At 47.4% G+C, this 15,036-nt stretch overlaps 1 protein-coding gene across 3 annotated transcripts in view; it reads right to left on the bottom strand.

Annotated features, from left to right (window-relative positions):
- NIN (ninein) overlaps positions 1–14,810 on the bottom strand; it is a 71,280-nt gene extending 56,470 nt beyond the window's left edge. For all 3 annotated transcript variants that reach the window (XM_069950883.1, XM_069950884.1, XM_069950885.1), the window contains exons 1-2: positions 14,688–14,810; positions 2,620–2,813 (exon numbers count right to left, since the gene is read on the bottom strand). In XM_069950883.1, the coding sequence (XP_069806984.1) occupies positions 2,620–2,793 (174 nt within the window). In that variant the 5' untranslated portion in view covers positions 2,794–2,813; positions 14,688–14,810. The remainder of the gene's footprint in view (positions 1–2,619; positions 2,814–14,687) is intronic.
- Between the last annotated feature and the right edge of the window lie 226 nt (positions 14,811–15,036).

Here is a 15,036-nt window from a genome sequence, read left to right as displayed (position 1 = left end):
TCTCACTTAGGGATCAACTTTATGAAACCTGACAGCAGAGTTCTCACAGAAGCACTGTATGGAGACCCCCAGACTTTGTTCTTTCCTTAGCCTTTTACGGTTTTATGGGTTCGCTACATTAGAGTAACCTAAGCCACTTTATTGTCATTACTTGTCCCATTATATCCTAACCCCAGGCAGACACAGGCCCCTCGCCCCCATCCTCCATCCCTTGCTCCCATGTTGTCTATGAGGATGGGGTCCCCCCCCAATGAGGGGCTGCCTTTTATTGTATATACATACTTGCATAGCGATTTGCCACCATAAAGACTGGTGCACCAAAACCAAGCTTCGATACAAGACTGGTTCTGTTTTGTTCTATGGGGTAGAGAAATACACAAGACTGTCTGCCGCGCACATGTATGGAGGCACAGAAAAGCCACCTTAGAGGGGAATCCATCCTAAGAAAAATTCTTTTGGATAGGTCATCAATATTAGATTGGTGGGGGTCTGACTCCTGGTGTGGTGTACGCTCGACTGGTCACTTGCTAGGTGGTAACGTGTGACGCCACTTCTATGGTGGTTGGTCGGAAAATAGCTCAGCCAGATGTTAGGTTGTCGTGACGCCAGTGCCGGTTGGGCACACAGGTATGGGGGCAGACCTGCTTTTATTTTAAAGGGGCTGGCTATATCCTTTCCCCTGTGGTCGGTGACCTGCCGGTATGTGAGGGGGTCCCTTGGGTGCTTATCACGGTTGTCCGGAGTGGAGCTATGACCCACCCGAACTATTGGTACCGCCACCCACAGATTAGCGACTAACCACTGAGTCCAGTTAAAATAAATTAACTCTTCTTTATTGTAGGAAGACTCAATACAGTGATTGACTTGATAAGTAGAGAGGAGGATGTCGAGAGAGTCCCAACCCACGGTAGAAGTGTCCTCTGCCGGAACTTTAGAAAGAGAATAAGTAGAACACTTGAGTAGAGAGAATACTTGTACCAGTGTTTTGACTCTTTGGTCTTTGCAATACAGTGCATGTTGGGCGACCCGTCGTAGAGGGTGACACAAGCCCCAGACCTTGTTACCTGGGATGAGCAGAGTGGTCAGAATTTTCCGATTAACACCCGCTCTGCGAGACAGAGTATGTAGACGTCTAGCAACTTTGCTAGGATCAGTTGCTCTTTCTTCAGGATACTATCTTGCTTTTTTAGACTGGTTCTCGGCATGGGTTGGGATGATCCCTGACTTGTCCTCTCTAAGAGTGCTTTCAAGAAAAGAGTGCCAAGGTGTCTCATGTGCATCCGTTCACTACTGAGACCAGAGTAAGACTGTCCTAGGGGGACTTTGCAGGAGCCAGGGCCCTACTTGGCTACTACAGAGACAGATCTGGCTTGCGTCCTTCTTCTACAAAAGCCAGAGTAAGACTCACTAAGGTGTGTCTACACTTTCTCTCCCCATGTGACTTCATTCTACAATAGCTATAAGGTGTGCTGTGAGTGGATGAGAAGAGATTGCAAGAGAAAGAGTAGGATAGAGATAGGAGGAAAAGAGAAAGACCTCCCATTGGTGCACAGATCCTAAAACAATAACCCTTTTGTTACATCCAGCCGTACAATACCTAGGTACACGATACACATAACAGCGACATCTAGTGGCAAAACTTGGGTACCACTTCATTACCACTTCTACTTTAGAGTACAGACTTTTGCGAAGGGTGTAAAAACTAGAAACACCCGTGGTGGGACACCACACTAGGCACCCTTAGGGTGCGTTTACACAGAAAGATTTATCTGACAGATTTTGGAAGCCAAAGCCAGGAATGGATTTAAAAAGAGGATAGATCCCAGTCTTTCCTTTATGACCTGATCCCCGTTCTGTCTATGTTTTGTGTGTAAAGCAGACCATATGTATTCGTGAGAAATTCAGTCTATTGAACCCTAAAGCTTTTCAACAGTATATGCTGAATTCCCAATTTGACAGTATCCTAATGTATATCTGTGGTGTACGGCCAAAACGTGATGTAAACCTCAAAATCATATACCTGAACCCCCCCCCCAAACAACTGAGCAACAGTGCAGAGGTAGCTTGACAGGCCCAGACATCTGCGATTTATGATTTCCTACATCCCTAAGTCTTTGTATACTTTGGTACTAAGGTGGGTTTGTGGCAACCTGTTCGTAACGCCAAACACAACACCCACACTATCTGCCAAATCTGAACCAACAATGCTGTAAGGTTGGACATCTGATGCAGTGCGCCATATATACTGCTGTACAGTGAGCCTTCCTTCTACTCTGTATTATCAACCTTATATACAAACATACACGGTTGCAATAAATTTTATGGTGGGAATTTATCACAGTGCAAATATTTTATGCAAATTGTTGTACGAACTTTTACTTAAAGATCTTGTCCAAAAAAAAAAATCTATGTACAAAAATGGAGATTGAGCACAAAAAAGTCTGCAATTTTGCCATTCAACGCTGGCACAGGGAATGATTAACTCCCCCCCTATATGTAACTGCAGACACTGCTGGCACAGTCTGTGACGATGCTATGCAGCCGGGCATCAACAGATAACACGCCCAGCGATTTATTCCTGGTATGTCGGCCGCTCCCCCTTCTCATGTGATTTCTTACCCGGCCAAGTAGGTTATCCTGAAGAAGAGCTTGTTGCAATGAGGGGGCCACTTCTTCCAGCTGCAGCATGTGACAGAGGTCCGTCAGCTCTTCCTGTCCCAGAGACCCCGTGCCCGTAGTGTCAAAGCTATCAAACAGCTCCTTGAGACGAGCTTCATACTGGTCCTGCTCCATCCCATAGCCACCGCTGTGTCCTGGAACATACAAGGCAGGGGTGTAAATATTTACGGTATACCATTACAGCTGTGATGTCATCAACCAATTTTAACCACTATTAAGAGGGGGTCAAGGTCCTTCCACATGACAAGGACTCATTTAGACTCCATCCTGATAAACGTTCCTATTGAAGCAGCCATTTATCATCATTACCTGTGCAACTAGTATTACAAATAACATATGCCAGGACTGGGCCTAGATCTATAGGCTACTATACGTAATGACCGGTCTCCTATCATAAACTTACGACATGTAAACCACACGCGCCGCACCAGACCTACATAATCTTTAACCTGCACTTTGTCATCAGGGAAATCCTAATCTTAACACGTATGATAATCTGCTTAGTAACCTGGACGAAGACTAGACGCCTCTTACAGATGGGGAGGGGGGGGGGGGGGGGTCGCAAACCAAACAAGACCCTATAGTCCACAGTTCCCTCAATGGCAGGAATGTTTGTATTCTAAGGCTGCAGGGAAATGCGTCGGCCTACACCCAACTTTCTATTGCTTCTGAATGTTGCTATCTAACAAGATGCAACCATTCACAGGGTCACTTTAAAAGGTCCAGGACGTGGCATTTTAGGGGTTAACCTAAGCATCTCCATTAGGAATGATGAAACAATGTTTGTTGGCTTTCTCCCCCGGTGATTGCGTTCCGCTCTCTGCCAGCGAGACTTGAGCTGCTGCCAGCGTGCACAATGTAATTAGCGATCACCATTAAGTCATTGTCCCGGAATAGCAGAGTCTTTGTGTAACGTCATTGTCACCAAACACCCTGTAACAAGTCTGTGATCCTGTCCGGGGCTTAATGTAATAATTATTAGCTAAAAGGCAAACAAACAAATAAAAAGAAGAAATTTTATTAATTTTCCCAGAAATATCTGATATTCGAAGCTGGACGCTCAAATGGATGTGACCACCGGATCGGCACACAATGGGTTTATATGGTGGGGGACATGTCTCACCAGCACAGTCCCAGCTTACACAGGCACTATGCATCACCAAAAGGGGAATGGCTTATGGGAAAATATCATTACAAGGATACTCCATCAAAAAGTTAACTGGTGTCAGAATGTTATACAGATTTGTAAAAAAAAAAAAAAAAAAAAAAAAAAGCTCATTTCTTCCAGTGCATATCAGCAGCTGTATGCCCTGCAGGAAGTGGTTTATGCTTTCCAGTCTGACACAGTGCTCTCCGCTGCCACCTCTGTCCATGACAGGAACTGTCCAGAGTAGTAGCAAATCCCCACAGAAAACCTCTCCTGCTCTGGACAGTTCCTGACATGGACAGAGATGGCAGCAGAGAACACTGTCAGACTAGAAAGTATACATCACTTCCTGCAGGACTTACAGCAAATGATAAGTCCTGTAAGAATGAAGATTTTTAAATTGAAGTAATTTACAGATCTGTACAACTTTCTGACACCAGCTGATTTGACAAAAATAAATACTTTTTTTTTTTTTTTTTAAACGGAGATGTCCTTTAAGGGTTATACCAGGACCCAGTCTATAGGGGCTACAGGCATTCTATGGAAAACTGGCCCAGGTAGAGAGCAGTACCGGACATGTAGTATCACAGTATACTCTGGAGAATCTCTCTCTACTAGACAGCCAACCAGTGCAGGCACTTCACTAATAATGGGGTTTTACCAGTAAAATGGCCAGTTTCATTGGTTTATCATCTAGTTATTTACATGTGCCGCAGGTCCTGACCGTCTGTAGCATGTTGTCTGTAGCCTGACTGTCTGTCGTATGTTGAGTCAGAGTCAGAGTCTCAAGTTACGATGGTCCAGAAAGGAACATTGTATCTTGAGGCCATTGTAAGTTAAGGGATCACTGTAAATTGAAGGGTTGCAAAGGAAGTGTACTTTGGTTCTATATAGATTAAGAATCCCTTTAAATCTGCAACACTGAAGAGAAGGATCATGAGCGGAACACAACACCATCTTTGTTACTGTTACCCCAGGGCGAGATGGGGAAGGTGCATGGGAAACCGTGTGACTCGGTCACAAGGACAAGAAGGTCCTGCGCGATAAATACAAAGGGATTGTGTGTAACAAATCGAGAAGTGACGACACAAGGGGGGGGGGGGTAGGAGGGGGCAGTTATATTTAGACTTTCTTAACATATATCTATCTATAGTAACAATGGCAAGTCCTGTAAAAAGAAACAATTTAGAGAGTCTGTTGATGCTATAAGATTCTGGGAGAGTCGGGTGACAACCATAGTCTCCATCATCCAGCTTTTCCAGAACCAGAGTTGAACAGGAGATGTAGCTCTGAACCAGGGGTCTAGGGGACCATAGATCTCCACCACCCCCCCCCCCTCCAATACTGGACTGGTTGGGACTGTAGAAGGGTCCGGCCTGGCCACCTACCGGCCATCAGACCGCACCCTGGACACCCCGCTCCATTCATATTTGCAGATTTTACACTCCAGATCAATTAGCAGCCACGACGACAGGCGCAGCGCACTACAAACACAAACAAGCCCCGCAGCATCAAACATTTATGGAGACGGCAATTTTCTTTGCATAAGTGACATTTGCAGAGATTAGAAACCAACAGGAGGGATCAGCAATGACTGACACGAGCGGAATAGAAATGAAGACATTACGGGGGTCTGCGCGGTGGGGAGGGGCAGATGCATTCAGCTCGGCGGAAATCTGAGGGTCTTTGTCAGCCGCAGATACTATAGCTACAATATCTATAAACCAGCACTCAAGGCTCCATAAGACAAGTGCATTCAGTGTTATTTAAAGGGGTTCACCAAGTAAAATAGTTCAGTGTACAGTATTACTAAGTGTACTCACTGTATATACCGACAGCAGCTGTATGCTTCATAGAACTAAAATCAGGCTCCCCTCCTCCAGGCTGGGCTGTCCTGCTCTGTGGCGAGTCTGTCCATAAGATGGCCGACATGGAGGCACATGTGACCATGCTCCGCCCCCAGTGTCCACTACTATGTATATGCCTATAGAGGGCACTGGAGACGGGATGTGGTCACATGCGCCTCCATGTCAGCCATCTCATGGACAGACTCACCACAGAGCAGGGCAGCACAGCCTGGAGGAGGGGAGCCTGATATTAGCTCTATGAGATTATGCAGAAGACATGCGGGCAAAGACATGTCCTCGGAGACCCCTAGGTACTACAGAGCTGTAACCATCTGGTGTACCTCCATAACAGAACCCAATGAATTATTGTAGAATAGAATATCCTGGAATCCAATGGAACAAGGCATGAATAATGCTCATGGACGTCTATGGTGTCAGATCATAGCTCCATACGGCAGAGTGTGTAAAGAGATCACAGGGAAGGGCAGCTCTGGAGCACAAACTGCAGCTCAGGTAGGTAAACACTGAGCACAGGTTCACAAGGCTCACTCAGCCATAGAGCGACAATAACCTTTCCCCACTAAACTACTCAGGGTACTACAGACCCCCCCCCCCCGACCAACAATTGCTTTAAGAACCAAATTATCGTCTCCGTTTATAGCTAAATTATCCAAAACGTTTTCGCAACAAAGGGAAGTATTGTAAATGATTTACCCCCTCGGCAGTCGAGGCCCAAACAGCAAAACAAACAGCTGTGAGCGAGCGCTAATGGCAGCCGTTACACCGCAAACTCCTGAATATTTAAAACCCTTAAGAATATGAATTGTGGATTAAAAAGAAAAAAAAAAATAATCATCACGTGAATATTTATAGTCAATAATTGCAACCTGAGCGGCGGCGGCATCAAGCTTCCAGCCGCCACCGCAATTAGTCAGATGTAAAGAGCTTCGAGGGATGGAAGGAAAAAAAAAAAAATCTAATTATGGATTAAACTGAAAGTGTCAATAAAAGGAAAATATTGTCACATCCAACAATAAGCAGAGGAGTCCCAGGGAGGCAGCGGCGGAGGAACGCGGAAATCAGCCGGGTGAGCTGTCAGTTAGAAACACAGAGGCAGGCATGGCGGATCTTAAAGGGATTCTTTCAGATCAACTGGTGTCAGGAAGTTATATAGATTTGTAAATTACTTCTATTTAAAAAACAATCTTCAGTCTTCCAGTACTTATCAGCTGCTGCATGTCCTGCAGGAAGTGGTGTATTCTCTCCAGTCTGACACAGTGCTCTCTGCTGTCATGTCCATGTCAGCAACTGTCCAGAACAGAGAGCAGTGTGTCAGACTAGAAAGAATACACCACTTCCTGCAGGACATACAGCAGTGCATAAGCACTGGAAGACTGGAGATTTTTAAATAGAAGTAAATTGCAAATCTTTATAACTTTCTAACCCCAGTAATGATACTGTGCGCTGCCACCATCTAATGCTGTCCGCTATGAAAGGTGTCCAGGAGGCGGGCTCTTGTGGTTAGGTGTCCAGGTCTCGCCTTGGCTCTGACTGACAGCTCTAGTGACCACTCAGTAAACATTATGGGGGAGATCTATCAAACATGGTGTAAAGTGAAACTGGCTCAGTTGCCCCTAGCAACCAATCAGATTCCACCTTTCATTCCTCACAGACTCTTTGGAAAATGAAAGGTGGAAGCTGATTGGTTGCTAGGGGCAACTGGGCCAGTCTCACTTTACACCCTGTTTATAATTTTTGTTACTCATAAGGCTACCCACAAATGGCCTTTTAGAGGGGTTATTCATGATTAGAAAAAAGAAAAAAAAAAAAAAAAAAAAAAAAAAAAAAAAATCGCTCCCTTTAAAAGGGCTTCCCTAGGTTAAGGGGGGGGGGGAAGAAAAAAAAAACAAAAAAACACAGCTCCACACCTGTCCTCAGGTTGTGTGAGGTATTACAATTCGGGACCATTCACTTTAATAGAGATGCAATACAGCAAGAATGGTGCTGTTTGTGGAAGAAAGCAGCTCTTCACCCCCTTATCCCAGGAGAACCCTTTAAAGGAGATCTTCCCATCTTGACAAGTTATGCCCCATCCCATGGACACCCACTTCTTTAGAATTGTTGTCTATAACCTGCGTACACCCCATATGGTAGCAGTGGCCGCTATGATGCACGTCTAGATCTCCATGGCAGGATAAACATGGCGCCATGGTCTATAGGTGCAGCTGACTGATCCCTCCATAGTCTAGGATGCTACAAGCCATAGGATTGTGCACGGCATGATGAAACGTATTAAGGCCACTGAAGCGCGTCGGAGCCTGAGACACAAATAACTCAGCAAATCCATCAGTGTCAGAATCCCCGCCACCGGTAAACGAGGACACAAAGCGGAGATAGGTAGCGTCGCCCGTCAGTCTCGCCCCGTATTACAGGAAATACTGATACCCAAGCGTCGTCCTCTTCTCTCCAAATCCCATCCAGATGCTCTTTGTCCAAGCTTAACGCCGATTAAATTTTATTAATTTTTTTAAATTTTTAGATAAAGGCCGCCATTTTTAAAAACCTTTTAGTCTCTGGTCCTCCCATCAACCAACAATATGAAAAACCTGCAGAGAATTGCCATTCAGGACATCAGGAAAGCGGTGGAAACACCATAGAAACCATAACAAAGGCCGTGACGCAGCTTTCCCGATGCGACAATTACGCATTTGTCGCTATTGTAAACTGGGAGAAAATACGCGGAAAGTTGAACGAGGTAATCACAACCATTAAAAAAAAAAGGGAGACGTAGCCGTACAATAGACGCCATCATGAATGAGATGTGACACATTAAACGGCAATTACCCAGGTGCCGGAGGATAATGATCCGGGATGGCGCGGTGAATATGTAGATGGGATAGAACGTGCGCTGTGACTGGCGCCAATCTCACGTTTACACACAATGTAATGATCAGAAATAATCAGAGGAATTCAGCGGGAATTCTGCACCCCCGCCATTCATCCAGACTGACAGCCATTGTCTACACCGCATCCGGGAAACTACCGGGGTAACACTGGTGCCGTCACTCAATGTCAGTCATCAGGTGCCCCTATATACCGCATCCCGATTGTCGCCATGTACATAAATAATCTCGTTCCCAAATAACGCCAACTCCCATCCACCCAATACAGAGGGCGCCAGGAAACGTCGTCTATGTAACCTAGAATAAATCCTAGAATAAAAAGGTCATTCAGTAATAATCCGGCATCCTGAGACATCAGAGCTACTAAAGATCACTTCTCCACATTCCCAGAAGTTCCATGCCTCAGTAGGAGTTGTAGTCCCACAATACATATGAAGATCACTGCTCTGTAGAAACTTCTCTTACCCATAGTGAGACTCCAGCATTAGTACATGAGCAGTATCACACCTAAGAACAATCCCCAAGAGGGCATATAGGCTCTATAGTGTTGTATCTGCCGGCAATCAGTATGGCCACATATACATATACATGGCCAACACACAGCTTTCCCATACACCGGCAAAGCAAATCAGCCTAGTGGGGCCATGATATAGATACAAGTAACCCCAGTCACATGCAAAATATGCACCAGGGTCCCCAACATCCATCTGCCATTGATATTAGTGGGGTCATAGGTGAATCTGGGCATATTTACTAACGACTGAGAAAGGACAAAGATTGTCAAGAGTGTCACAAAACCCATATACACAGACCGCAGACTGGGCCCCTATATATGGACCGCAGACTGGGCCCCCCCATATACACAGACCGCCTCCCCATATATGCAGACCGCAGACTGGGCCCCCTATATACACAGACCGCAGACTGGGAACCCCACATACACAGACCACAGACTGCCTCCCCATATACAGACCGCAGACTGGGCCCTCCACATACACAGACTGCCTCCCCATATAAACAGACCGCAGACTGGGAACCCCACATACACAGACCACAGACTGCCTCCCCATATACAGACCGCAGACTGGGCCCTCCACATACACAGACTGCCTCCCCATATAAACAGACCGCAGACTGGGAACCCCACATACACAGACCACAGACTGCCTCCCCATATATACAGACCGTAGACTGGGCCCCCCACATACACAGACCACAGACTGCCTCCCCATATACACAGACCGCAGACTGGGCCCCCTATATATATGGACCGCAGACTGGGCCCCCCATATACACAGACCACAGACTGCCTCCCCATATACACAGACCGCAGACTGGGCCCCCTATATATATGGACCGCAGACTGGGCCCCCCATATACACAGACCGCAGACTGGGCCCCCTATATATATGGACCGCAGACTGGGAACCCCACATACACAGACCACAGACTGCCTCCCCATATATACAGACCGTAGACTGGGCCCCCCACATACACAGACCACAGACTGCCTCCCCATATATACAGACCGTAGACTGGGCCCCCCACATACACAGACCACAGACTGCCTCCCCATATACACAGACCGCAGACTGGGCCCCCTATATATATGGACCGCAGACTGGGCCCCCCATATACACAGACCGCCGACTGGGCCCCCTATATACACAGACCGCAGACTGGGCCCCCCACATACACAGACCGCAGACTGCCTCCCCATATATACAGACCGCCTCCCCATATATGCAGACCGCAGACTGGCCCCCCCACATACACAGACCACAGACTGCCTCCCCATATATACAGACCGCCTCCCCATATATGCAGACCGCAGACTGGGCCCCCCCATATACATAGACTGCACACTGCCTCCCCATATATACAGACCGCCTCCCCATATATGCAGACCGCAGACTGGCCCCCCCACATACACAGACCACAGACTGCCTCCCCATATATACAGACCGCCTCCCCATATATGCAGACCGCAGACTGGGCCCCCCATATACATAGACTGCACACTGCCTCCCCATATATACAGACCGCAGACTGGCTCTCATAAACACACAGACTGCCCCCCCCCCATATACAAAGACTGCAGACTGGCCCCCTAAATACACAGACCACAAACTGCCCCACCATATACAAAGACTGCACACTACCCCCCATACACAAAGACTGCCCCCCATATACAAAGCCCACACACTAATGCCCATATACACAGATCACAGACCAGACTGCCCCCTACATACACAGACTGCACACTACCCCCCATATACACAGACCACACACACTAATCCCTATATACACAGACCACAGACTGCCCCGCCATATACAAAGACCCCACACTATCCCGCATACACAAAGACTGCCCCCCCACAGACAGCAACTACCCCTCATATACACAAACCAGACTGCCCCCCACATACACAGACCGCACACTACCTCCCATATACACAAACCAGACTGCCCCCCCACATACACAGACCGCACACTACCCCTAATATACACAGACCGCACACTACCTCCCATATACACAAACCAGACTGCCCCCCCACATACACAGACCGCACACTACCCCTAATATACACAGACCGCACACTATTCCCCATATACACAAACCAGACTGACCCCCACATACACAGACCGCACACTACCCATCATATACACAGACCACAGACTGCCCCCACATACACAGACCGCACACTACCCATCATATACACAGACCACAGACTGCCCCGCAATATACAAAGACCACACACCATCACCCATATACAAAAGACTGCCCCCCATATACACAGACCACTAAGACCGCAGACCAGATAGCCCCCCTCTATACACATACCACTATCACTCCCCCTCTACATCTAGAACGCAGACCGGACTGTCCCCCATATACTACGACCTCCATCACAGAACTTACTAGCCCCTATAAACACTGACACCCCCCCTCCCCCATATATTCCTCTTCTTCATCCAGTACAGATGTTTTCTCTATCAGTAGCAGAGTGGGTGCAGGCATAGGGAGAGGTGAGTATAATCTATTAACCATGAAGCATATGGGAGTCACTCCGGCACTTCAGGAGAGTTGGTAGCTATATTTTGGGGTCTGGGCCCCTATAACTACACCCCTGTATGGAGTTTATCCCTGACCCAGCTTCTAATGATGTCATCTATAACCTGAGGAGCAGGCGGGCCCCCGGGGTCTGACATCACAGCCAGGGCCGCAGTACACAGGCCAGGCACATGGGACACAGACCATGTCACCCAGCCGCTTCCCTAGCAACTGAGCAATGCTCCGGAGATCGAGACACAACAAGAGCACGAGATGCAGCACAAACAATACCCACCCAGCCCGGGGCGGCCACACCGCAGCCTTATACCGTCCGTAATTATAGAGCAGCCAGATAAGCCGCCTATTATTGTCAGGAGCTCAGCTCACTGTGTGCTACATGTTACCCAAATCTACAGGAACAGCAACAAGCGTGTCCCAAACCCGCCCTTAAAGGGAAACACACACTACTTAAAGGGGGGAATGATCCCAACTCCAAAAGTATCCACAAAACTACTGTCATTCAGGTTAACATCGATGGGGATTCTTAACATCGCCCCTTTAAGTGCCATGTGAATAAGGCTGCAATACAAGATACAGCCTGCAGTGAAAAGGTGGCGCTCTTTCAAACCCTATGACAGAGAAGGAGAACATTTGCTCCTCTAGCTGTTGCAAAAATACAATTCCCATCATGCCTGGACAGCCAAAGGCTGTCCAGGCATGATGGGGATTGTAGTTTTGCAACAACTGTAGGGCCAAAGCTTCCCCTTCCCTGCCCTATTAAGACAATTTAAAGGGGTTTTCAAAGCTTAAAAAAAAAAACATGACTGCTATCTTGCATAAACAGCGCCACTCCTGCCTATGGGTTGGGACTGGTATTGCAAGTGAGCTTAATCAAAGTGAATACGGCTCAGCTGCAATACCAGATGCAACCTGAGCACAAGGGTGGCACTCCTCCTTTAACCTTTTTAACTATGAGTGTATTGGGACCTCTATAGCAGATGGGACATGACAGGCGTCATTATATGGCAGAATTATAGTAACAGGTCATGCTGGGAGTTGTAGTTCTATTATAGGAGAAAAATACTTGAGCATGGAGCAAATGCTAATCATGGATCTGTACAAGAATCTTCTCATCCACAAGCCCGGGCAACCAGCCCCAGAACAAACACCACCTGCCGGCTGACGGCTGTTTCTCCCCAGGCTGTGAGCTGTCAGCCAGCACATGACAGGCGGCGTGTCCAGACTGACATCCACCCCAAGCAGCAGCCATTGCCATCCTGAATCTAATTCTCACTGCATCATCCATATATCAGTCCCTGGGAAAGCTGGGTGACAGTCAATATGGATGACAGTATATAGCAGCACACTCTCAGTCCCTCTACCATTGAGGGTTCTGGGAAAGCTAAGTACCTCCAATACGGATACACTGAGGAGGCTTTATTAGTTGTCACTCAATATTGAAGACTGTAGGAAAGCTGTGTGCCTCCCCCCAGCTTTCCCAGAGTCCTGAATGGTATAACAGTCTGGTCATACAGCAATACCCTATATAATGGACACTCAGGATTCTGGGAAAGATGTGTCACTCCTTATGGAGAAAGTAAAGAGATTTATGACTCAACTCTCCAAGACTCCTGAATAGTATAACAATCTGTTCACACAGCAATACCCTACTACTTCTCATATAGTGGACACTGAGGATTCTAGGAAAGATGTGTCACCCCCTATGGAGGACGTAAAGAGATGTATGACTCAGCTTTCCTAGAATCCCCAATGGTATAACAGGCTGGTCATACAGCAACAGACTCTCACTCCCAATATATTGTTCATTGAGGGTTCTGGGAAAGCTGAGTACCCCCAATACAGATACTCCGAGGAGCCTTTATTAGTTGACGCTAGGAAAGCTGTGTGCCTTCCCCAGCTTTCCCAGACTTCTGAATGATAAAACAGTCTGGTTATGTTATACAGCAATACCCTACTACTACTTATAAAGTGGATACCAAGGATTCTGGGAAAGATGTGTCTGTCCAAATCCCCCCCTTGGAGGAAGTAATGAGATTTGACTCAGCTTTCCCAGTCTCCTGAATGATGGCGATACCCAACCACTACTCATAGTGGATAGTGGATACTGAGGATTCTGGGAAAGATGTGTCGCCCCTATGGAGAAAGTAAAGAGATTTAGCACTCAGCTTTCCCAGACTCCTGAATGGTTTAGTGATACAATAACACCTCTTCCCCTACATATGACTTTTCTTTAGTAGCAAAACTACAACTTCCATCATCCCCAGGGCATGATGGTAGTTGTAGTTTTGCAACCACTCAAGAGCCGCACATCTGCAATTACTTAGGCCCTCTCTTTATTTGTTGTCACCCAGCTTTCCTAGGACCCTGAATAGTATGGATAACTTGTTCTCCCCCCACTCCCCCCCCCCCTTCCCATTTCAACCCTTCTAGGCTTGGGATTATATTTTCACTCAGCTCTCTCAGACCCCTGAATAGTATAGTACAGTACCAGACCCCCCCCCCCCCCTCCCCCCAACAATTGTTATTCAGGGGTCAAAAAAAGTTGGGTGTCAATCATCCACCAGCTTTCTCCACATAAGGGGACAAGGGGAACACATTGCTCCAAAACCCCAGCTGCGCTACCTCCTCACCAGCTCTGATTGCATTTGCCAGCACCTATGTAATCAGGAGTTAACCCCTTCACTGCCACACAAAGAGGGGGAAGAAACTGAACACCCCCCCCCCCCCCCCCCCCCCCAATTCCTCCATCAAAGCCAGGTGCACCCAGAGGGTGCATTAACCAGTTCAATGCCAGCTATTGTATAAGCCAAGAAGAATAGAACCAGGTCAGTGTAGTTGAGCAATGCTCTGTGAGCCTGGCTCTACAATACAGCAAATAGCAAGAGCAACAAGGACAAGGAGGACTGGGCACTGCCTGGCACCCCCTACCCCTGGGCACAAGACAGGATCCAGACCCCCCCTTTATCCCAGTGCAGGGGTCTATGCAGAGACATCCGGAATATGGAGTCACTAGTACAGGATGCTGCGTTACTTACCCCTATAGTGACTGTGTGTACAGGGTCCTCATCCTGGGGAGGGGGGTCCTGGCTGGCAGCTGCAGCAGTGGTGAGGGGGGCACAGGCTGCAGCTCCTGGAGGTGCCAGCTCCCTGCTCTGGCTTCTTACTGCGAGGTTTGAATGGTTTGGTACAGAAAGAGGAGGGGGAGGGGATGTGACGAGGGAGCGCGTCAGATATACAGGGGCAGGCGAGTGTGTCGGGCGCCATCTGGAGGCGGACACTGGTTACTACAGCACGGCGAGAGCAATTCAAATGGATACAAAATGGAACAAAATATTATCATAATAACGGTTTATAGTATTATGATAATAACGGCCACTATATTGT

This window comes from Dendropsophus ebraccatus, chromosome 13, assembly GCF_027789765.1.
Source record: "Dendropsophus ebraccatus isolate aDenEbr1 chromosome 13, aDenEbr1.pat, whole genome shotgun sequence".
In the NCBI taxonomy this organism is placed as follows: Eukaryota; Metazoa; Chordata; class Amphibia; order Anura; family Hylidae; genus Dendropsophus; species Dendropsophus ebraccatus.
Note: the sequence above shows the minus strand (reverse complement) of the source record. Positions and strands in the feature narration are given on the sequence as shown.